The 24,370-nt window shown below is 47.8% G+C and overlaps 1 protein-coding gene and 1 long non-coding RNA gene across 4 annotated transcripts in view; one reads left to right on the top strand and one right to left on the bottom strand.

Annotated features, from left to right (window-relative positions):
• The window catches only part of LOC134132717 (uncharacterized), a 127,155-nt gene that overhangs the window by 99,934 nt on the left and 2,851 nt on the right, over nucleotides 1-24,370 (top strand). The window lies entirely within an intron of this gene.
• The window catches only part of bnc2 (basonuclin zinc finger protein 2), a 138,948-nt gene that overhangs the window by 34,787 nt on the left and 79,791 nt on the right, over nucleotides 1-24,370 (bottom strand). For all 3 annotated transcript variants that reach the window (XM_037471050.2, XM_037471049.2, XM_037471051.2), the window contains exons 3-4: nucleotides 5,391-5,493; nucleotides 3,831-4,066 (exon numbers count right to left, since the gene is read on the bottom strand). In XM_037471050.2, coding sequence (XP_037326947.2) covers nucleotides 3,831-4,066; nucleotides 5,391-5,493 — 339 coding nt within the window. The remainder of the gene's footprint in view (nucleotides 1-3,830; nucleotides 4,067-5,390; nucleotides 5,494-24,370) is intronic.

The following is a 24,370-nucleotide window of genomic DNA, read 5'->3' on the forward strand; positions in this document are numbered from 1 at the left end:
GGGGGGATTGTGTCCAAAAAAATGTTGTTGCACAGAGCCTGACTACCTAAAATGGAAGTTTCTCAGGCGAGGATCAAGAGATATGGTGCCCTTTGCAGTTGACAGAGTGAGAGACAGAAAATGGAGACGGGGAGAGTGCAACAAAAAGGGAAGAAAAAGACAAATGTTGAAAGGGGGCTCTTGCTCAATAAAAACCTTTCTAAACCACCGTAGAGGAGCCCGGTGGTGCCGTTGCTAAGGCCTCAGGGCCCACCTGCAACTGGAAGTGGTTTCCCATCTTACACAATCGCTGTTGCACCCTAATCCATGTAATGACATCTCATATTCAACACGTGTAAGTCCACAAAAAACATCATAGTCCCAATTCTGTTCTCTCTTCTTTAATAAGAGCGCAGCCCCTCTTTGGCTCTCCGAAAACTGCACCAATGTTCATAAGTTAGAGAAAAACATATATTTAACCAATCGCCCCTCGTAGATAACGGCAATGTGTTAATGACTTTAAACACACTCTCGTGCACAGGCCTCGGCCACTGATACAAAGCCCATGTCACACCGGCGTGATTTTGTGGCTGTGTGTGTGTGTGTGTGTGCATCATAGTTTGAATAAGCCTTCCTCCGAGTGTGTGTGCAATTAGGGTTAAGAATGTTTGTGTGAGCGCAAAGTATGCCTCTGTGTGTGTGTGTGTGGTTGGGTGGCGGCGGAGGGGGCTGTTAGCGGTTCCATCTGGGTCTCCTGGAAGCCGTGTGGAGTCAGGAAAACCACATCTCATAAAAGTGGAGGCAGCCCAATGTTCTACAAGGACAGAACATTACTGAGAATGTCGCTCAGGAAAACCCAGGGCTTTGCTCCATGTGTTGGCTGAAAAAGGCTGCGCCTCGCTCTTTTCCTCTTTCCACTCCTTCTCTCTCTCTCTCTCTCTCTCTAGCGCTACTTATTTTTCACTTGGTAAGGGATAAGAAAGCGGAAGGCAAAACGGAGCGTGGAGCGCGGTAGACAGGCTGAGAGAGAGAAAGAGAAAGGAGCTGATAGCAATTCCATCTGTCTGTATCGAACAGAGGAGCGAGCGGTGACAGGATGCGGGTTAGGGTGGAGGTGGGAGGTGGGAGTGGGGGGGGATCTTCTGGTCGGTCTGGCAGAGGACAGAGGGATGAGTAGATGGAGGGAGGACAGGATGAAGGGATGGACAAGGTAAAAAAACAGACACTGCGAAGGTCATTAAATATCTTTTAAAATGTATTGACAGAAGGGAGCTATTCTCATCGGACGCCAACGACGTGTTTATTAGGAACTTGGATTCAGCCAGAAACATTATTTCATTGTTCGGATCCGTCCTCGGAGCAGTTTGCGGACTGAAGGTCAGGCTTCAAACGGTTTGTAGAAGAACAAAGCAAGGGGGGAGGAAAGACAATCATTCATTTTAATGGTTATTGATGTCATGTATAATTCCTCAAAATTCCTCCTGCTTGATCAGCCATTGCAGGTTTAATAATATTGATGAATTTCTCCAGTTAAAGGAGCCTATTACCAAGATATATTGCACAGTGTATGCATATTTAGTCACACCCCTTCCATGTGAATGGCAGTGAGGACTGACGAGGGTAAAGACGCCGCTCTGTAAGTCTAAGCCTAAACACTGCTGTGAAGTACTGGTGATAACACTTAATACCACGGAGTGTATTCTGCCGCTAATCTAGACTTAATAATGATTATTATTATTGTCACGGTGCTTTCGATATGAATGAGTGGTCGGCGAGCGTACGCAAGACGAACGGGCATAACGTGGCATCCTTAGACGGAAGGGGGCGTAACGCGGGATTTGGCCCGATGTTTCCGGTCATGTGTTGGTCCGAAGGCAGAATGCTGATGCCAAGCCGCGTCTTTGTGTTTTCTCTGTTTGGTTGGTCGGATATAAGTGTGTGTGTGTGTGGTTTTTTTCCTTCTTACTGCACTGCATACATTCAGGTGGTCAGGCATCAGAGGAGCTGCAGGTAAACTCTGTCAGCTCCTTGTCCTGGGTTCTCTGGCGCGTCACTGAAGCACGTACACACTGACATCCGGAAACACACACACACACACACACAGGGTTCTTTCTCTTTCTCTAAAGACGCTGGGACACATTTCGTGAGAAAAAGAGAATTATTTTTGGATTTAATTCCGATACACGGGATGCGTTTAATGTTGTATATCAAATCATGTCCCCTGACATCTAAATTAAAAAGACAAGTTATTATCGGTCTTGGTAAACCTGCTAATTTTATCTCTTAAAGCGCGGATTGGTGGTGGCGGGGGAAACCGCCCTGACACAAAGCCTTGCCCAGAGGCTTGAGGTAGATGATTGAATTTCATAGCGACTTACAGGCTAATAGGGCCGCACAATGACTACTTACTTTCCTTAAGTGACTGGCTGCTTCTCGCCGGCACGCGGGCCCTTTGAAGCCCTCCCGGGGAGATGGAGAGGATTTGGGGGGTAGCGCGACGTGAGGCTGAGCAGCCGAGCCGCGGCGCTGCCACCAGCTGACTTATCTGGTATAAACACAGAAGCTGCAGCTAAGAGACGCACAGGGCGCTGATGGCTGCGTCCCTCTGCAGTTGTGTTTGGTGTAGTTTAGCAACGGGGAAAATAATATAATTAAGATTTGTTTTCAGTTCAAAAAGTGATCAATCGGCAATCATTTTGATATACTATGAATATCGTCTGTGCAGATTTGTTGCTTGTCTGTGTTACACATGATTTTAAATTCAATATTTAGTGATTTTAGTTTAAAACACATTTGACGCAACCATTATTCAATAAACCGTTTTTATTGATAGTTATGTATTGAAGCAAAACAAGTTCAAATTAAATTTGAATGATAAAATGTAGCAAATTAGTTATTATTACTGAAGGATATAAATTACTAACTGGTGATATTATATTAAATATTATCTATTTAAGTTTTAGATTTAGATTTAATGATTATTACTTTTACATGAATAGTAAATTGTAATCTTAAATTATACTTTCGATATAAATGTAGCTCCATGTAACTGCTGGGTTGTTATTGTTTAATTTGTGTGTGTGTTCTTAAAGACTTTAAGAAAAAGGGGACCTGGTCTGCGAGCGCTTTACTCACAGAAGCTGTTTCCACGTACAAACCACCTTCTCCTCACCATGCGGTTCCACTTAGACTCTTGGAACACTAAACCATATACGCATACAGATAAGCACATGTGCACACACACACACACACACGTATACAAACGCACACTAACCACATGCACATGTTCACTTGCTCTTAACTAATTCATTCAGGAACACTTTGGTTTGGGTTTCAACACCAAAACCTTCGTACCTTTGATTGAGAAATGTGCCTGACTGCAATTACATGGGGGGGGGTGGAGGGAAGGGTGGATGGAGAGAGGAAAACGCACCACAGTGCTTTCATAGTTTGCTGGCATGACATTCTTCTTCCCTTATTTATTTATTTCAAGGGGCAACGTGTTTATTGGGCAGACTGAAGGAGGAATAACAGCAGGGAAAATGGGCCGGCAATGGGACTGAAGTGGCTGAGATTGTCCCTACTGTGCCTGCGATCGATACCCCTCAGAATAACTGCAGTGCTGGACAAATATATAAATGCACTTGGTGAGAAAGCAACGTTAGTGATTGTTCTTGCGCTTCCCAAAAAAAGAAACAACGCAAATTGCACCTAAAATCATTGGCTGCGATGCGTGTGTGCATGAGTACGTGAGTGAGTACCGCTAATTTTCGGTCTTGACCTTTAAACTGAACCCACATGAAGCTTTCCGCGTGTCCGCCGCCGTGGCGTGCATGGTCGCGCTCACTGACCTGCAGTATGTAGCCCCTGACGTAGTCCCGGAGGGTCCAGCCCAGGCCGTGCAGGATGTGCAGCACCTCCTCCTGCTTCAGCACGGAGAAGAGGCGGTCCAGAAGGATCTTGAGCCGCACGGGGACGGCCTGGGTGCCGTACAGCATCAGGCTGCTGATGTCAAACACCACGTTGGACTGAACGATCTCCACCTGGGTCGGGTGGTACAGGTGCTGGGTGCTGAGCTTGTCCAGAGCTGCGAGGATCGCCGGGTGACAGGATGAGAAACAAAGGAAAATGCCCGGTCAATGACTATCAGCGACTCTTCCTTCGGAGGCTACTGCTCAGTCAGCAGTAGCTGATAAGAACACATCAATCAGATAAGAGCAATGACATTAATGTAATTATCTGCCACTCTTTTTATTTTATTTAATTTCTTCCTCTTTTACAGCCCACGTCTCCCTTTTTATTCCCGTCTTCCACCGCAACCACCAATCTATTCCGAATTTGAATCTTATCTTTTTGTGGCTTGACTCTCATTTCTCGCTGCGTCACTTAGCTTATCTCATATGTTTGCCTTTAATCAGGCGTGCGCTCAAATGCTTAATGTGCTAGGAAATCAAGGATTAAGGCCTGGTTTCAGAAGTGGTGGTTGGGGCCACAAGTCAAAGGTTAAGAAAAGACCTTTGTGAAGCTTTAGTCGTGAGGTTTGGTTATTGCCCCCCTCACCTCTTTCTCCTCTCGGGCTGTCTGCGCTACACCTGGTCTACTCTTTTTTTTTTTTTTCCCCTCTCTGTTTCAATCCCGCCCTCTCCCCTCCCCTCATGCCTCCTCCCTGTCGGTCTGGGTGACACCTGGTTGGGTCTCTCTCTCTGATCCCGGGACGGCTTTTTCCTGCTGACGAGTGCTTTGCCTGACAACAGGGCGCAGCCAGACACGAACATAATAAAAAATGAAGAACTACTTGTCAGAGTCCCTGCCAATGCCGACATGAAATGAAAAGTGGGGGAGAGGAGAGATGGGCGCCCTGACAGTTCAGAGGGAGAGATTAAAAAGTAGTCAATGGGGTCTTGTGCGATCCGCTGAAGGGCCCACAGACTCGCTCTTGTGCAGACGCAAGCCAAACAGGTGTTTTCTTTTTTCCCCTTCTCTTTGTACTTTTGGGCCTCCTCTCCCTTTTTTTTACACCCGTGTAAAAAAAAAAAACGCATGAGGTGTGGTCCTGCTTCTCTATCTGTTGTTTGGTGTTCTTTTCTTCTTTTTGTTATTTTTGCAAAAGCAAGACAGTGAAAAGAAAGATTTTTTTTTTTTCTCTGGAAAATGAGTAAAAACATTTGGATTCCAGGACATTAACAATGTCAGACAGAGAGAACCTACTGTCTGCAGTAAATACAAAATGACTCAAAGCGTATGAGAGAAAGGAGACCCGTAAAATGCATCAGTTGTAATTTTCTAAGGATATGTAGTTTTCATTTCTCAACAGCGAGAGGTTTTGCTTTTATAAGGACCAGTAAAACGGGTGTTTTTTTATTGCAACCATATTCGGAAAACCCTGCCACCCTGACAAAGAATTTACTCACCGTGAGCTACCCAGCCGTGTTTGCACTGGTCACATGTCCGTAGGTGAATCTTCCCCGGCTGGAAACACTCACATGTGCAGTTCACCAGTGTGCAGCGAATGGCCTGCAGAGACAAAAAGACGATTCCTCATCATTCCCAACTCAAAGGCAAGGACAGAGAACGGACAGTAGTCAGCTAACAGACACGAAAACTACAAATTATTTCTCCACCAAACTGACATAAAACTCTAACAATTCAAATACAGGGAGAATACCAGCAGTTGCAGCCATTTGTCCATAGCCATACTATTTCATTCCAATTGCGCTGAATCCTGTAATTCAGAGTTCATGAGAACCCGACAAAGGACTTTCCCTCCTGAAAACGCAGACGTGTAACTTGTTTTGACTGAGGCTTCATTACTCAACGTTGGCGCAGCACTTAGTCTGACCCCGGGAAGCTTTTAGTAGTGGGAGGTTAAGTGTCCAGACCTGACGAGGGCGACTCAGTAGAGCACAATGGAGCGTCTGCCTAAGCCTTCATCAAGGCCTTTTACACACCTCCAACAGAAATCCGGGTGCATTTTGCAGCAAGTTGGTGTTTCCCATTTGTCAAACAATAAAGGGATTGTACAGCAGGGAGAGAAAATGTACGATACACACAGAGATCCACTCAAATTAATACAGCTCCATCGTCAGAAGTGGAGCAGCTGCAGGCCGTAAATTTCTCACTGACATGGAGAAACAAAAGGACCGAATCAAAGAAGTCAAAAGAGATAAAAAGCCGAAAGGAATTACAAGCATGAATCCCAATAAGCACTGGCATTTGTTTTCACATTATTAAGATGAATTGATGGATATAGGTAGTCTTACCCTTGCTATATGATCGGGAATCTGCAGGTGCAAGAGGGTGTGTGTAGCAAACCACGCTTACGGAGAGGAAATACATGACCCTGTTCACTCGACACGTGTCTCTTTTTAAAATAAAATATAAACATGTACTGCAAGTGTTTCGGCTACTGATGTTAGAGTCAAGTAGTAAACAGCTTGTCATACTAAACAGCAATTCCATGCAGGAAGAATAATGTATTTTACATGTGGCACATAGTATGTTGTTGGCAAATGGCTTTGGGTTTTTAGTCATTTCGGATGGAAAAAAAAGATAGAAATCAGTATAAATAATTACAAATTGTTGTACATGTGTTGCACAAGGTGACTGCTGAGAGTGGTTGCCATTTTATTATGACAAGACATCCTTATTATCCAGTACTCACACCAACGCTACTTATCGCTGCATTCAACTTTATGAATTTACAATCTGCACTAAATACACTATGACACGTTGTCGTCCTTATAAGGCAACGTTGGGACAATAATGTGACACAGACGTGCGCACAAAGGGTCGTAGGTTGAAGTCCATCTCTGATCCTGCAACCTATATTTCACAACGCCCGAAAGAGTCGATCAGCACTTCCAGATAGAAAGTTATCCGCGGCAGGGATCAGCCTTTACGTCACACAGCCGAGGGTCAACGCGCGATTAGAGGTGAAAGAATATTTTCGCTCTTTCCTTATGTGCACCTGTATTGACCCGGGGGCACGTTCTGGTGTTAAGCAGCAGGAAATGTCATTACCTCGTCTGTGGATTAGAGCAATATCCTGTAACTCAGGATATAAAACTCAGCTCACTCATAATCTACTATGGGACCATAAAGTCTATCAGAAGCCCCCCCCTCTCCCCCCAAAGTGTCGTAAACCAGATTAGTAACTGGAGGTGTCAAAGTGAACATGGGCTAATCCGAGATTAAACACAAAATTAACCCACTTCTAACCATGTCACCTGACTGTTTGACATCGATTGAGACAGGAGGCCGAGATTATTTGACATTACATCATTCTTAAGCTCCCCAGGTGCAGCCACGGCAATCCTCGGCGTGTGTGAGGATTACGCGCCGCGTGTCGGTTTGAGTGCGCGTACGTCAGGTGCTGAGCCGACGCTCTTATCCAGACCGACGGGTAACGAGTCAACTCAGGGACGCCCTGCGTGGCACACGTCCATTGACCAGGCAGGGGGTTGAACCCGTGGCCTCCGAGGCATTGACTCAGACGGCGGTTATTTTATACTGTCCTTCGCATTCAAATTCAGTTTCCCAAAACACGCATCTGACTGGGCTCAAACAGAACGTCGCTGCCCCGATGCTGTCCCACACGAGCCACGTTTGTGCACCTCATTCCCAGCGTAAATTCTGCCTGCTGTTCCGGACCACAAAGTTATATATATAACTCTTCCTGCATGAGGATTTTGCAAACTCCAATATAGGGAACCCAAATGTAGCAAGATGATGTCACACAGCACAACCCTGTTCTAATTACCTCTCTGTGCAGCGGCAGATGGAAACAAACAATTGGAAATATCAAATGCACCTCTGCTGTTGATAAGCTCGCGTCTGACAGCTGACAAGATAGTTAAGGGGCGTCTAATACGGCAATTAGAGCGCGCCACTGTCTGCGGGGGTGCTGCTGTGACAAGGCGCCCTCTAATCACTGACTTATTACGCCGGCTAGCAGCACCTCTCATAACTGGCCCATTAAGCAGACAGCGGCATTAAGGAGCATTAAAGAAGCAAGCCCCTTCAACTGAGGAGGCGCTGACGGGAGGAAAAAGGGGAAGGGGTGGGGGCGGGGGGGGGGGGGGGGGGGACGTACGGGGGCCTGTTATTTTCCTGGGATTTTACATGCGCCCTTCAGTTAGGGGGTTGCAAGTGATGCGAAGCACAGGAGACGTCCGTGACGTGACGGCATCAGAGTTGATCACACGCAATAAGATGAAAGATTACAGAATGATTGCAGACCTTTTTTTAGTAGACGGATGTGTCAAAGATGGCCGTCAAAAGCAGCATATCATCAAGGATGTGAGCCTGCCTGCGAGTGTGGCTTGTCGGGGGAAAACAAGTCGGACGGAACCGTTAAAGACTTCTCATAATTCACCCGCACTCCGAACTCAGCTTCTGCTTCCAGCCTGGATCTGTGCTGCATTTGGCCCGTGGTTTAACCTGCGTCTGGCCTGGGCCCGGGCCCGGGTCAGGGGACATGCTCGGATCCCACCGATACGCTCGCACATATTTGTCACAGCAGGCAGGGGAGGAGGAGGAGGAGGAGGAGGAGGAGGAGGCCCTGTTATCTGAGGCCCGGCCAGATACACAGCATTAGTCACTGTGCTCGCGTCTCGCCAGGGTTTCCTCTTTGGCTCGGTGCGAAAGAGGAAGACGGTAAGGAAGAGGACAAGGGGGGATGCGTGTGAACGAGCGGGTTTGACTTTGTAAATCACTAGGAAAAAAAAAAACGTGCTGTTCGCCGGTGAAGAAAATCCCACAATGCTGTAGCAATTAGACCCAGACAACAGTCGACACTCTGGCACAGCTGCCGGGGTTATCGCTTTGGTCAACAGCTTAACCTGGCTGGGTTCGGGAAGCATAATTTTCTCTCCTTATCTGACTCAAGTGTGTTCGTCTCACTGCTGGATTCTGTTTAGCTGGAGGCTTGATGTTTCATGGATGTTTTGCTTGGCCCAGGCCCCTGTCCCAGCCCAATTGTATAAACACGGCCAGTCGGCAATGGCCAACATCAGACTGTGGAGGACTCCACAATTAAAAAACTGTTAGTGGGGCAGATGGGCTGAAGAGATGCAGCAAAGAGGAGCAGCGGAACAAGATGGCTTCAGCCTGGACCCTTGTACTCTTGGCCCAATAACACATTTAAACAGACCGGGAATCACGGGGCCCCAACGTGGCCCAGAATCAATGCTTCTACACGCAACCCAGTCCCCAGCAGCATGTGTAGAGGTCAACCAAGACGGAGCCTTTGGAAACCGTAGAACCAATTGTACAACTGTTTTACTCCCCTGTCAAATTCTAAAAGTTGACTTTGTAACGTTACACCAGCGAAAAGCCCACTGAACCACCGCTAGTCCCTTTCCGCCTCCCTCCGTATCCTCCCTCGGCGGCGTACAGTGGAAAAGTCAACCCCCGGCAGCTGCTAGATGCCGGTCGGCTATTGTTCCTCTTGCTTTAATTGAAACCTCTGCCGTGTTCAACACACGGCCTACAGACCACGTCTCTTGTTTTTGCGAGTTATTTAAATGAAAACCCTGTGTACATGCGCATATGTGTGCGTCTTTGCAGCAGCAGCAGCAGCGGCAGCGGCTTCGGATTTAAATTTGTTTCTGCTTTGGGTCATTGTAAAACACTGGGAGCATCTTGTCCTCTCTTCCACCCACAAGATATTATCTCATCCATGAGTTAGCTGCTGAAATGCCGTCCCATTTCCTGCCAGAAATGTGCAGCCAACGTGTGTCGGAAAAGAGGCACGGCAGCTTTGCGTGTCATAAAACAAGGCCCTGGCTCCGTCAGACAGATCAAGACTTCACCATGTCAGTATTGGAAACAGGTGACAAATAAAACATGCGGAATAAAGAAAGCCTTTGTAGTCGAGACACAGCACGCCACAAAATACAGGGGAGCAAATGCCTCAAACCCCTGGCTAATTTCTGCTTGTTTGACTTCATACGTTGGATTTGAAATACAGCTTTTTTTCTTTCTCCTACAAAATAAACAATGATTGATCACTCGCGCTCCGGCTTGAGTGTGAAGCTGTCGCAGTGTACTGCAGTCAATGGAAGAGACGAGCGTGTTCCCTGTGGGATCCCCGCGGTGCGAGGCCAAGTCCTCCGTGTCAGTCCTGGTTTTTCAGCCCCGAGCGGCTGGCAGTCGCCGAGCCAGAGGTCCCCGTCCTTTTGTGCAGCTGTGCGTCTGGGCTTTAACGCGGCGCAGAGCGACCAGAGCTATGCTAATGGGAACCAAATGGGGCGTGAGTCCCTGGTGGATTACAGAAGGAGAAGAGAAGCATGTGTTTTCATGTATGCATGTGGAGACCTGGGACCCCTCTCTTTTCTTCCCTTCTTCCTCCTGTCTTTAAGCCAAACAAATGGAAGCTGCCAGGTCTGTTGTTTGCACGCACCTTTAATTTAGGCCCTTTGCCACTTGACAGATTTTGAGATCAATTGTCAATCAAAGAATGTGCCTTAAATCGAATTAAATGCATATAAACAGTTATAACAATGTTTATATTTAGCCCTATTTAAAGTCATGTTAGTCATTTGCCATGAATTAGTTAGGCTAATGGGAAAAAATGCCAAATGTAGATACGTTTGGAAATGCACTCAGGTAAAATAAACATTTAACAAAGGCTGGAGAATGATAGAATTAATCTGTGGACATGTTGTGTCTAAGAAAGAACAAGTTTCAGATGTTTGGCAGTTCCTCTCAGATTGTGTTGCACTTCACCTGCTATTACTGATAGCCGTAGCCATAGCCATGTTGGGTCCTGCTGGCCCAATGAACACAGCGGTCATAAACCTTAAGCCTGCTCAATGGGGCACAAGTGATAGAAAACAACAAGTCTGGTTTGAATGTAATAGATCACTGTTGAGAGATGAACATTTTGGCCGGACTTGTTGTTTTTGCAGTTCCCCGCCTCTTTGTGATGCCATCTGACACATCAAAAACGTTCTTCTACCGCCATGCGAAAACACGTGCAACATGTGGGATCGCTGCCTGCTAGTGATGAAATTGAAATACATTCGTCATTGATAAGAATCCCTAATCTGGAACATAAATCTGAAATTCAGAACTGGCCAATCTAAACAGCTGAGCTGGGAGTGGTGATGATATCTGTCATTCCAGATGACGTCCAGCTTTAACTTTGTCAGATGTGACTCCCGCTCTGCTCTCTTCTTCTCAACCTCCACCTTGTTGCTGCTAATATCCAAATCCAACAAGCAACATTTCTGCCTCCCAACATTCCTGCCCTTTTTTCTTTTTCTGTGTGGGGAGACGCAGTCACAGAACCACCCCGAAACATTTCAAAACAGATGAACGACGGAAATCTCCGCCGGACTAACCCGCATGATGAATAGCCGTGCGTGCACTTCAGGACGGTCATGCTTGTTTGTGCAGTGGACGGATAACGGACGCAGCTGGCTTTGATATTGTGAAACCGAGAAGTAGGGGGGGGGGGGAATAATATCCCAACACCGGACAGGAACCAGGAACGCGGCCCTGTGATCTCGCTGCCGTGTGCCGGGCTCTCAGTCAGCGCAGCCCGTACGGTGACACTGAACTACGCTGTCAGTTCAAATAGCCGAGCATCGGGGGAGCAGCACTTTCTCCCCATCTTTTGTGTGGACGGCAGGAACCCCCCCCCCCCCCCCCCGCTCCCCGCCCCCTCCCCGGTGCAGAAGCCTGGCCCCTCTCAGCTCTCCTCAAAGCATTTCCCCAGCCAGAGATCAAACCATCTGCCCAGTGGCACACCTCTGGGTCCTCAGACACAAGGCCAGGTTCAAAGAAGGCCGCTAGGGGGGGCCGGGAGGGGATGGAGCGGGAGAGAGAGAGAGAGAGTAAAAGAAGGGAAAGTTGGCAAGGAAGGAGGAGAAGTGAGGTGGCAAGGGGAGCAGAGGGGGGGGAGACAGGGAGCCGGGCAAGGTGGGGAAGAGGTTTTGCAGCAAAGGTATAGCAGGTTAAAAAAAAAAAGCAGTGCAAAAGGATATGCATGACGCACTCATAATTCTTGAATTACCAAATTTTAAAATTTGTGTCTACACAAAGAAGAAAAGACACTGCTTATATTACTTTTTAAGTTGGTTTGACTTTGCATTCTTCAAAGGCACAACTCCCCTGTCACTGGCCATTGTGTGGAACAGGAAAGGAACAAAAATTAAAGAGGCGGTAGCTGTGAATACACCCCATATCTGCTCTGACCTTCAGCCTATCAGAAGGAGCCACCTCTGCCAGATAAGGACAACTCCCTGTCAGACTTGACACCTGCACTCGCTGGCCCACTGGTCAACACCCCCCCCCCCCCCCCCCCGATGCATATATCACCAGCATGCTTGCTTTCTGCACAGGAGATTTGAGGGAGTGACGTGACCACACAGTGCGTCCAGACACATGTTTGAGAGGGGGAGTAAAAGGGGAAGTGGACAGAGGAGAAATGGAAGGAGTGTTGGAGAGGGTCAGGGTCGGCTGAAATAGAGGGAGGGGAGAGAAGGGGACCATCATCGTCTGCTCTTTACCCCCCTCCCCATGTGCACCCTAACACAAAAAGAAAGTGTTAGTCAGGACCCAGACATATTGCCGACCCCACTCCGCGAGGGGACATCTCCATGGCGATCAGTGGTTGGGGTGGGCGACAGTACACACACACACACACACACACAAACGCTGCAGATTTTGAAAGCTGCGTGACGACAGGAGGCCAGCACGGCTGAGCCTCCCCCAAATTGACATTTAGTCCTCACACTAGTCTACAGGGTGGGACTCCACCTCCAGAACTACACACATACAAACGCCCACACACTCTCCCGCATTCCCTCTCATGCAAATGTGCGCACACACACACACACACACACACACACATATGCACAAACATGCTCAGTAAATTCCCCTACTCCAACTAGCTTGCAGCCAGAGAATTCTTGGAAGGGTTCCTAGAAGTAATCTTGCCAATAGCTCTTTATTTTCTTTGACCATTTTTAATGTAAAAACGGCTTTACTAATTGTGTGTAAGCAATCTCCAAATTATGTATATAGGTTGTTGTTGTTTTTTCAAAAACCGAACACTACTGTAGACAGACTGGCTGGTTTTCAAGACGCACGACTGGGCAATAATATTTGTTTCTTTCAAACTGCGTTTTGTCCAAACAGTGTGTCAGCGTGGCGTTTTACTTGTAAACACAACAGCCCCAGAAGTACCAAACTATGCATAAACTATGCTAAACCAGGGATAGTCGCTCTATTCAGATTATTTATGTTACATGCACCAACATCATATAACATCACAAAGAGTGGCCCCGAGCAACAACACAAAAAAAATAATCAATGCACAGATTGTTGTTCCTCACGAATGTGCGCAATCGTTTACCTCAGCCAGCATAGTGAGACGACTCCCGATTCAGTTTGGCAGTTCGCTCCCATCAACACTCAAAAAGCGGCAACGTTCATTAGTATTTAGAGGGTCCGTCGGAAAGTGACACAGAAATGTGGGACACGAGACGGAGACATCGGACGGAGAGGGGGGCGGGAAAGGAAGGGAGAGTGTTTAACCAATGGCTACATTACTGCAATGACAAGCGTGTCACTCCCAAAGCCACACACGAGGGAGAGTAGTGAGGAGTGTCTTTGGACGACTCTGTGTGTGGGTGTGTGTGTGTGCGTGCGTGTTGGGGGTTGGGGGGGGGGACAACGGGAGAGGGAGGGAGACGGCGGACCAAAGGAGTCCATCTGAGTGTCTTTATCAGTCTTACAAAGTTCACAGATAGAGGAGGCGAAGTGGAGGCGAGACGCTGCTCCAGAGTCACAGGTCACAAAGACCACACAGAGCAGGAGGTGGGAGGCAGGCGGCAGAGGAAGGCAAAAGAAAAAAAGAAAGAAAGTTAGATTTGCGCGAGGAAAGCGGTGCTGAGCCTCGGTGATTGCCATTCTGCAATCGACCTGACCAAATTGCAAACTCTCTCTCAGGGCCTCTAAGCCCGCTTCATTTGGCTAAAGCCGAGATCCTTATTTCTTCAATTATAAAGCTATTGACTAATTCGACATGTGTTAGCGTGTCTTCCAGCTAGTGTGCCATTGAGTCATTAACTTTGACAAATTGTGACAGACTTAAAAAAAAAAAAAAAATGTATCGCCAACCAATCATGGGGAAACAAGACTATGGCAGGGGCTTTAATGAGTGGCATGCCCCCCCCCCACCCCCCCAACCCCCACCCCCTCTCCTCACATCTCCGCAACCAACTCCCTCTCTCGCTCCTCTCCAGGCCTTGCACTTAGATTCCTGCACCCCCAAATCCCCCTCAAGCCTACATATTTATAATTTTACCACATCCTAACAATAACACGGCCGGTACTCAGCACATAACACGCGGGCCGTGGCCTAATGAATCTCATGCCTTTACCGCGGCAAAATGGCCTGTAAGTATTACCAGCTGCGACACTCTCCCTCTTTCTCTCGCTCCTTGGCAGTGGCATTGAGCTTGGGAGCGCAAGGGTGGGTGGGTTGGGATTTGGGGGGGGCTCAGACACATCTGAGTGCAGCTGGACCAGGGAGAGAGAGGTGGGGGATGAGGGGAGAAAGACCGCAAGTCTCCGTGTTTCCAGCTGCCTTTCTCAGGGGCTCGGTTTTCTCCCTCCCTCCTCTTGGTTTTTTCGCAAGGCCCTTCTGGTCCCGGCTTACTTGAAAAATCACAAAGTCACACACACACACATAGACACACACGCACGCACACCCTGATCCACCTCCCCTCCATCCCTCACATACGGCCATCTTTGTTTGGACAGGGCTCAGGAGTTCCAGAAAAGCTCTCTCAGATGTGCTGAAGTAAGGGAAAAACAAAACAAACCAGCCCTCACACACACACACACACACACACACACACACACACACACACACTGTATGTAATGTATGTGAACGCGCAGACACCAACAAGTACTTTTTGCTCACATATAACACTGTGTAGGTAGAGAAGTTCACACATACGCCCACAGGCAAACAAACACACACATGAACAATTTCACATGTGTGAAAGCCAAAATACCAGCTTCAACCAAAGGACAAATTTGCAAAGAGACGAAAAAAAGTGGCATGCATTTTTTTTTTCCAGACTACTTTTGAAGGCATGCATTCTTTGTGTGTGTGTGTGTGTGTGTGTGTGCGTGCCGATCCAGGATCACAGCACAAGGGCAGGCCTGAAGCATACCTCAACATGTGTTACCTCTTTGTAATATTGACTTTGTTATAGCTATACGAGTGGGAGAATGGAGCCAAAGGCCCGGGCCTCGCAGTAGTGGGGCCCCCGAAGTTCACTAGAAAACAAATACCCCAACGAGCCGTGAAAATAGAAAACACAGTACCACAATAGCGATCTACAAAAACAGATTCTCCTGCCTCTGACCTTTTCCATTTTCACTCTCAAAATCAAGAATATTATTTGTCTGGTTCCATTTCTGCAGCGCGGTGCTCACAAAGCCGTGGGATTTGGCTACTGAGTGAGTCTTGGCCTGGCCGTCCCATCCGAGCACGGGGACTGGACCAAGTGTAAAAGTCAAAAATCCTTTTCCTCCAAAGCCTGGACTTTGTGCATGATTTCATTACCCATACCAAACCGCTTCTAGGCTCATGCAAACACGCCGTCAAGATATCCAAATCTATTAGTTTTTAAATAAGTGAATTAACCATTATCACTGCAACATGGCACTTAGTCAATATACACAAAATAAGCCTCTGAATTCCTGGTGAAGAATAATGAGAATATTTGTTAGAAAACCCTCGGATTAGTGATGACACAAATATAACCAAGACAAAGGAAAATCACATATGCTGTTTATCTGATTGCTTCGCAGAAATAAAAGATTGATTATGATTCCCTTTCTCCTGCGAGTGTGAATCCCGTCTTGTCTCCTTCCCCAGTGATGACTTTGCTTATGCATTTGAATAATGAAGGCAAGTCATTTGAATATTCCCTCTGTATTTAAAAAAATTATTGTTTTTACACGATGCAGCAATATTAGCCATGTTAATTGGGCTCTTTGGACTTTCCCAAGTGAAAGGCTAAATTAATTACTCATGTCGACAAAATGTCAGACACGCTGATCTAATAACTGTTTTCAACTGTTTTTGTCTTTGTGTGTGTGTCTGTGTGTGTGTGTGAGCGTCCACTAGCCTCAGTTAGATCTAATGAACGAGATGGGAACAAAATGCTTTGACATCCTCTCCATGTTTCAGGGCTGGCTCTAGAGAGTCCTTCTCCAATATTCATCCCCTCTCCTCATACTAATCAGCCACTACAGTATCGACTGTTTGTGCTTGTAAAGTGACTCGTCTGTGTGTGTGTGTGTGTGTGTGTGTGTGTGTGTGTCTTCTTTCTGCAAACACACATTCACACACACACACACATTTTCTTACGCTAAAGCGGACCAATCCACGCTCATATTTTATCATGAAACTTGTTTGAGAAAGTGATTAATTTGCAGAATGTTACGTGGTTGTGTGTGTGTGTGTGTGTGCGTGTGTGTGATGTGTTCATTAATGTGTAACCACCACCACCATTGGGGGCTTTGAAGTTCCACAGTTTTTTTTTTGTTGCTTTTGGCTGTTTTTCAGTCTTGAAGAAAGAACTGTATCAGCGCATTTTCCTGAAGTAAGAATAAACATTAGACCTAAAGAGAGGAGGTCGAGGGGGAGACATTATGAGTACGATCAGATGATGTGTTGCATCGCTACACACGTACACTAGTGCACGCATACGTGCAAGTGCGCAGCGAGCGAGAGCCAGCAGAGAGGCCTGCTGATGCCATGTTTCAGACGACCCCTTGAAGTGGAAATGAGCTTCCTCGGTCTTGTAAGTAGCCCGTTCTCACAAAGTCAGCAAACTGCGCCCCCCCCCCCCTGACCCTCCAAAGAGGCTGAGACACCTCCCCAGCCGGCCCTGTGGTCAGCACGCAGGATGAATTTCACATCATCGAGACCTAAGACAGGGATACAGGGTCCACCTTATACCCCCCCCCCCCCCCCCCCTCTTTTGTTCTCGTTCTATCGGCATGCTGGAGGTGTCGCTTCAGTGTCTTCGGGGGCCTTTTGTCATGGCTCACAATGCGGCGCGGCTCTCAATGGCAAGTAACCAACTACGGTGTAGGGGCTCAACGTGGCAGTAAAAAGGAACTCAAACCGTTGGTCTCAGCCATTTCCTTTTAGTGCATATTTACATATTTAGCTAGATTTCCTTCCAGAATCTTTAAATTGTCAGTATTATATACACTTTTTTTCAAATGATCTATTATTTGTTTCATTCCTAAAATGACATTTATTATGTCAGATACCCAACCAAATTTGGAATCAAAAATCCCCCCCCCCCCAAAAAAAAGTTTGCTTTCAAAAACTGGATATGTTTGGTATTTTCAGTAGAGGGATTACCCAAATGATCATAGATTCATTTCCTGTTAATTGACTTATCAACAACCAGGACTTTTCTTTCATCACTGTCTGCCGCCAAACTCCCTCGACGGGTTCCTCTAGCCTCTCTGAGTCATCACCTTTGATACAGCCCTGAGAAATGGTCTGCTGTGCGTTCTACATGTTGTGTGTGTCGGTACATATATTTTGCATACCTGCACTTGCTCCTCTCCTTATAACTTATCGTTATTACGCCGTGTGGATGCATTCATCTGACGCGCACGGACGCACGCTGTGCGAGCACCTGGGGGTCCGTCCCCAGTCGCCCTCGGAGCGGCGAGCGACAGCTGCGCGGTGATGCCGTAGCGATGGGCCTCATCGGCTTGCTGCAGACTAATTGGTCCACGGCGCTCCTCTGAGTGGCCTCGCTAATTAATTAGAAAGGCAGTGGAGCTGAAATTTTTAATCAGGACGCCGGGCTCTACAGCAAGTGGGGGGGGGTGAAGACACATCACCCCCATCATTCCACGTAATCCACCTGACACTGATCGCCCATGTTTTTAGGTGTTAGTAAGATCTGGCGAGTAACTATACCTGTAACTGTTATTCACAAACTTTATATCCGGTTTTTGTATTTCTTATTGCAAAAAGCCACAGATAAATCTGAGCGACGGTGTTTTTTTGAGGCGCACGTTGTGTCTGGACGCTGCACACAACCCACCGCATGTGGTTTGTGGAGAAGGGCGAGAGGCCCAAAGACCAGAGAGAAGTGAAGGCTACGCCGGTCAGCCGCCTCTCGGAGGACAAAGGGAAGCGCCGCGTAACAACCGTAACGAGACCGTCGCACCCAACCCGCAGATCACCAGGCTGCTGCGGAGTAAAACATTCCCACCCAGAGGCAAGTTTGTGACGCCTTTTACCCCGCGTGGTGACATTAGCCGTGTGCGGTGCGCTAATCAGCCAGACGCTCTTATCGGCCTGTTGCTTTGGCCAAAATAAACAGAGGGCCGCCTTTTTATTGCTTTGTTTTCACAGGTCATTAGGGTAAGGAGAGAAGACTTGCATTGATTAGTTTTCCAGACCACTGGATTATTGTTGCGTTATGACTATCATCATTATGTTTCATTAAGGCTGCGGTTCACCATGTTTCCAGGAAATGAAGACGTCGCAGGAAAGGGGCGGACGGCACGCCGCAACCAATCTGGGCAGGTCAGCGGGTCATTTATGCGAGACGCCCGTCCTCCTCAGTCGTATTTTTCTGAAAGCACCGACACTTCCGTCCTACGTTCTCAGTTTATTCGGTGTGCAAAAAAGGCATAAAGTAAGAACTTAATGAAGCAGCTTTTGCTCTGGAGCTGCACATATGCTCCCAAAGCAAGACGGGGAACTGTCTCTGTCGCCAGACTAATTAGCATGTGTTAGCTAGTTAGTGAGAGGGCGGCCCTCTGTGATGTGTACTGAAGTGGAGTAAAACGCCGGGGCAAGGACTGTACTAATGGCCCACTTCCTCCCTGCGGGGACCCCTTTCCTGCAGCTCCGCATGTGCTGGCATCGGTGCAGCCCCGGGCCGCCGCAGCGCCGGGAGGGGGGCTGGCGGCGGGCAGAGGCAGGCGTAAAGGAGGCCGCCTGGCGAAGGTCTCTGGGTGCGATGTTCTGCGACAACGACACTGCGCTAAACACACACACACACACACACACCCGTGCAAACAGGCCAGCTATCAGGCAAACTGGTTCATCATTCCCCAACGAAATAGATCAGACAGCCGTGGACGCAGCGCTAGGTGCCTGGAATTCACAGGATGCATTATTCACGGGAGGGGCTGGAGCGGTTTGTGTTTTTTTAGCTCTTTGGCACTCGGCTAGCGGGCGTGGGTGGCGAGCGCCGACGGGCCGGCGTGTGTATCTCTGTCAGAGTAAACAAACAGCGGGGACATGGTGCGACAGAGCAAACGGCGTGCAACACACACACAAACACACACACAGACACATGCAAACTCATCAGGGATTCCGCAGAAAGCGGGGTGGGGGGGGGGAGAGGAGGGGTGGGGGCATCCATATTTATAGGGCCTTTCTAGTATTTGTCCCCAGGCCAAATGCTGTGACTACACTCAGCTAATGTCAGAACAGCACTTAACCAGGCATTTCCAGTATGTCCTGGACGGTGGGGAATACATGGGATAGATACAAGACCAGGGCCAAAAAAAATACAAAAAAAACAAGCATAGGATGGAGATAAAAAGCAATGCAGTTGTGTAGTGTACTGTGGCAATTTTTTCCTCAAACGCCAATTTCTAAGTCTCTTTATTTCCTTCTTCCCCATTTTAAAGAGTCTTGATAGAGTCTGCAGCCTCTGATTAGCTACTTTACTACCAACAATACACTTGAATCAGGGAATAAATATTATTCATGCCATCAAAAGTTATGCTCCCATAAATAGAAAACAAATTCTGCATCTGTAACATCCATTCAAGCTGGCCTTTTTCTTTCTTTTAATCATTCTGCAGGCAGGATTGGTTTCTGTGTGGTTTTGCTGTGTAGTTTACTGGCTTTTGCTTTCAACACTATATTTGATAGCCGTTGAGAACACTCCAAATGTGATGTTGAAATGAGCACAATGGGGCTCTGTGAGCCGAGCACCAAGAGACAAACAGTAGCCGTTGTATTGTCAATATGTCCAACCTTTGTGCTCCCTCTTTTCATCATACCCGTTGACACCAGTGAGAGTGTTGACCCGTTTCCTTTCCCCCTGCTGGATTCGTGAGAGGTGAAAGCGGCACGTTGGCGCGTCGTTACTCGCAAAATCAACGCGTGGAATGCAAGGAATGGCCGGCTTTGTTTTGGTCACCTGTCCCTAAGTTCATCATGTGTCAGGCAGGGCGCTCGCTTGGCTTCGTGCCCTCTGGCACCGAGGCCCGGCTGAGGGGCCCACAGGCCTCACTGGCACGTCCCCTTTCACCACGGGCAAAAAAACGCAGAGATACCCCCAAAGCGGGCTGACTAAGTGGTTAAAGTAGCCCCTTTTAGCCCAATCTGTCATCGTCCCAAGTGGCACGAAATCGCTGTGTGTTGCGAGATCCATTATGCATCCACTGAGAGCCAGAGCTAATTGTGGAGGCTCATTTTTAATCATTCACTTGTTGCCAGTTGTCCCACTATATATTTTGGGGAGGTCCAATAAATGCCAATGTCTGTGTTTCTATTTATTTATTCATTTTAACGGTCCAAGCACTTGCGGTGATGTGTTAAAAGTCCCTTTAGCGCTCTCAAAGGAAGTTGACATTCAACAAATGGGTAAAATGTAAAAACGACTGCCCTCAGTCACTTTTAACACTTTACTGAGCAGGTTAATGCGTCAATGACTACTTTTGACTGAATGTTGATTAACACGCTCTGACGTGATTTTGGGTTATTACTCAATGCACGTCTCCCAAAGCATGAAGTGGTACTTTGAAGTTGTAACGCTTGGAGAAAGCAGAAAAGAACAGATGAAGAAGATTCATTAAGTTTGTGCAGCAAGCGTGTGTGTGTGTGTGTGTGTCTTCGCACAGACCAAAAGAGGGCATTTGCCGTTAATCTCGATCAAAGGTTCTTTCTGTCTGTCGGTGAGTAAAGATAATACTGGTAAAGCCCTTGGATTAAAAACACTGAGATCATGAGAGCAAGTGTAATTAGCACGTTAGATTTGACCAAATTAAAGCAGACTAACAAGGGCGAAAATCGGCATCAAGGCTCCGCAACAGTAATATACGGCCAGAGGTGTTTTTAGAGTGATTTCCCCCTTGAAGACATGTGGAGATAAGAGGATTGAGAGCAGCGATGATGAGGAAGGTTGCTTGTTCTAATCTTTAAAACAATAACTCTTTTTGACCAATGACACAGTTTCTGCTGCGAATGAGTATCACATTTGAGGCCTCCGCTCCGTTGACACGGATCCTGCCCCCCCCCCCCCCCCCCCCCCCCCCCCCCACAGGTGGTTTACAGACGACTTTGTTTCCCGGGCTCGTCAATTTAGGTGAGAGAGCCACTTAAACCCCCTTGCACACATATTATTAGCATTACCATAGCTGGGCCTAACTGCAGCTGAGGGGAATAATGTGTGTCAAGAGAGTGTAAAATTAGAACCAAAACCAACACTGCTCTTTAAATCCACTTCCCAAGTCCCCACTTCCTTCCTTATAGCCAAGCTTACGATGTCAAACACTAATAAGCCCGCTAATTCAATTAGGACTCCACTTCTTTGAGATTCCTCGCGCAAAAAAAGAGACTTGGCGAATAGCTCCGAAGTCCACACAGAACTCTTGATCATTAAAAAAAAAAAAAAAGGGCAGGGGGGGGGCCTCTCTTCATAAGCTTCAGCGTGCAGGACGGGGAGCTTGTTAGCAAAACACCCTGATCTGAGGCGAGGGATGTGCGACTGGTGTCTCTTTCAGTGTCTGTCACCCGGGACTAACCCCCGAGGAGAGCTCTTTGTAGGCTGCGCCTCCTCCGTCTGTCTCGCTGCGTGGTGCTCCGGGGGGACCCGGGGGGACCTGTCACCTGCAGCAACCTGTGTTGCTGCAGGTGACAGTGAGCCCCTTTTTTGTTGTCAGATCCTGATGGAGCTTCCACATGAAAAACACTTCACTTGAGCTGCTTTTGCCTCCTGTCTCTTCCTTCCTCTCGGTCTCTCTGTAGACGTCAAAGGCTACAACTGCCCCAGTGATGCAGAGGGAGTCAATCCCCCCCCCCCCCCTCACTCTCTTTTTGTCAGCCCTTTTCCTCATACTGTTTCATACCTCCGTCTCGCTTTAATATCGGCGTTTTTTCTGACCAGGCCTTTTTCTTTCCTTTTTTTGTTGTATCTGTTTCCTTTGACTTATACATCTGAGTTGGGTCTCAGGAGGAAAGTACAAGTCAAGCCATTGTCATTTTCAAACAGCGTGATAACCAGACACTGGGCTGCCCACTGACAACCCAGGGGAACTGGCCCTGGCTTTCACTGTTAGCTCCCCCCCCCCCCTCTCTCTCTCTCTCTCTCTCTCTCTCTCTCTCTCGCTTCCTGCTTTCATTCTGAAAAAGCTTTCTCTTTTTTTCCTCTACCTCCTCAACCCCCCCCCCCCCCCTCCCAACAGGAGGCGCGGTAACTTGTTGTTGTTTGTTGCATGGAGCTGCTGTGTCTCGAGTCCCCCCCCCCCCCCCCTCTCCTCTCTGTGCCGTGGGGGTCCAGGGGGAATAGTCGTCTTAAGAGTGCGTACCAAGGTCAGCGCTCTCCACATGACAGTTCTCTGCCTTCCAACAAGGCGGGAAATCAATACTTTTGGACTTGTGGCGCTGCCCTCGGTGTAACAACAACACTGGGCGGCGCGGCTCAGGCACCTGACACGCCCCCAGCCGTCCTCGCAGGCCGTCGCCGGGGAGCCCCTTCCCCTCTTATTCTGACCCCTTCATCATGTCTCCACCACGGCTCTCTGTTACACTTTACAACACCTCTCCTCACGGCGCTTCTTTTCTCTTCAGGCCTTCCAAGCTGCCGTGTGTCAGCTTCACCGATTTTCATATTATGCAATGCATGTTGCAGATGGTGGAAATAACCAGCGTAGATCGAACCGATCGCGGCCACTTCCCTTCTCTCTCTTAAACTTTGCATCAATCGACACACACAGGCCGTCGTCTTCCTGCAGGTGCCCAGGTGCTTTCAGTTCTCCTGGTGACACCTGTCTCCCCGCTCATCCAGTCAAGCCAGTGAATGAAAAGCATCCGAATTAAGTGTCTATATCAGGGGCCTATAAACTGTGAGATCCCCGCACCCTTACTGGCATTAAAACAAATAGGTGTTGCTCAGTCACAGAACACACAAAGCGGAGCCATGGGCGACATATTTAATACGACTCCAAAGCCTAACGTGCCTCCATATGCTTTTTCACCGCCCGATAGAGGCTCAGACAGAAGCAGAAAGCACTGGCAGTGCGCCGCGCACCGATTGTTAAGCCTCTCTCTTGGCCTGCCTCTAATGATAAGAGAGTGAGAGAATGTGTGTGTGTGTGTGTGCGCGAGGCCAATTACAGCTGAGCATTCAAACCGAGTAAAACTCCCACTCCTCGTTGCTGTGGAGAGGAGCCACAATCGACCGAAGGCCCCAGAGTCTCCGAGGGACAGGAGCAGGCACCGCGTGTGCAACCGGACGTCCATCAACAGGGCCGCCCCCCCCCCCCATCCCCCGGCTCGCTCACTCGGTTCCGCTGGAGTAAGGAAAATGCATCAAAGACAAGAGCCACTTTAATGAATTAGATATTGAGCCGTTCATTAAAAAGAATCAAATTCCCTGAGGTCAGCGGGGGAAAGAAGTGTAACCTGGGAAGAAGGGTACTTGTTTTGAGGGGAGTCATAAAAAAAACACAGCGATCTGATGACTTCACAAAACGTTCGCCAGCCGGTGACGTGCTTCTGACAAAAATACAAAACAATGCTTCCCTTTGCCCAACGCCTGGTGCAAAAAGCTTGTGGTACTGCTACTTTCTGGTGGCAAGAGTTTAAACAAATGAATGTGTAAAACAAAAAGGTCGGCGATGGGTAACGTCTGAGTTTTATGTTTTATGTGTTTTGATTGGCGGAGAGGTGAGGTAGTACTTAGAACCTTTGCAGCAGCCTCCTCTGCCGCTGCCGTCTCCCTTTCGTACATGGACTTGAAGACGTACACTCTTGCTCTTGCTCTCGAATCACAGTGCATTTTTTTTCAAAAATAAAAACTAAATTCAGTAAAAATTCCAGAGAGATTTCATTTCTGAAGTTAGCCAATGAAAGTCAAACAAATGGCTGCATAGACCGCTGATAAGGTGGAAACCAGGATCTGTTTTTCTTCTGCAGTGTTTTTTATTCATTTATTTTTTATCTCTGGCAAGCAACCATCGGCCTTTCTGTCATTTGATGGAGAGATTTAAAGGAAGCTGTCCTCGCTTTCCCCTCCCTGGATGAACGTGATCTAAACAGCCACATCTCCCCGCTGTTTTGCGCAGTGACAGCCTTTCT

Source organism: Pungitius pungitius, chromosome 9 (assembly GCF_949316345.1).
Source record: "Pungitius pungitius chromosome 9, fPunPun2.1, whole genome shotgun sequence".
NCBI classification, from domain to species: Eukaryota; Metazoa; Chordata; class Actinopteri; order Perciformes; family Gasterosteidae; genus Pungitius; species Pungitius pungitius.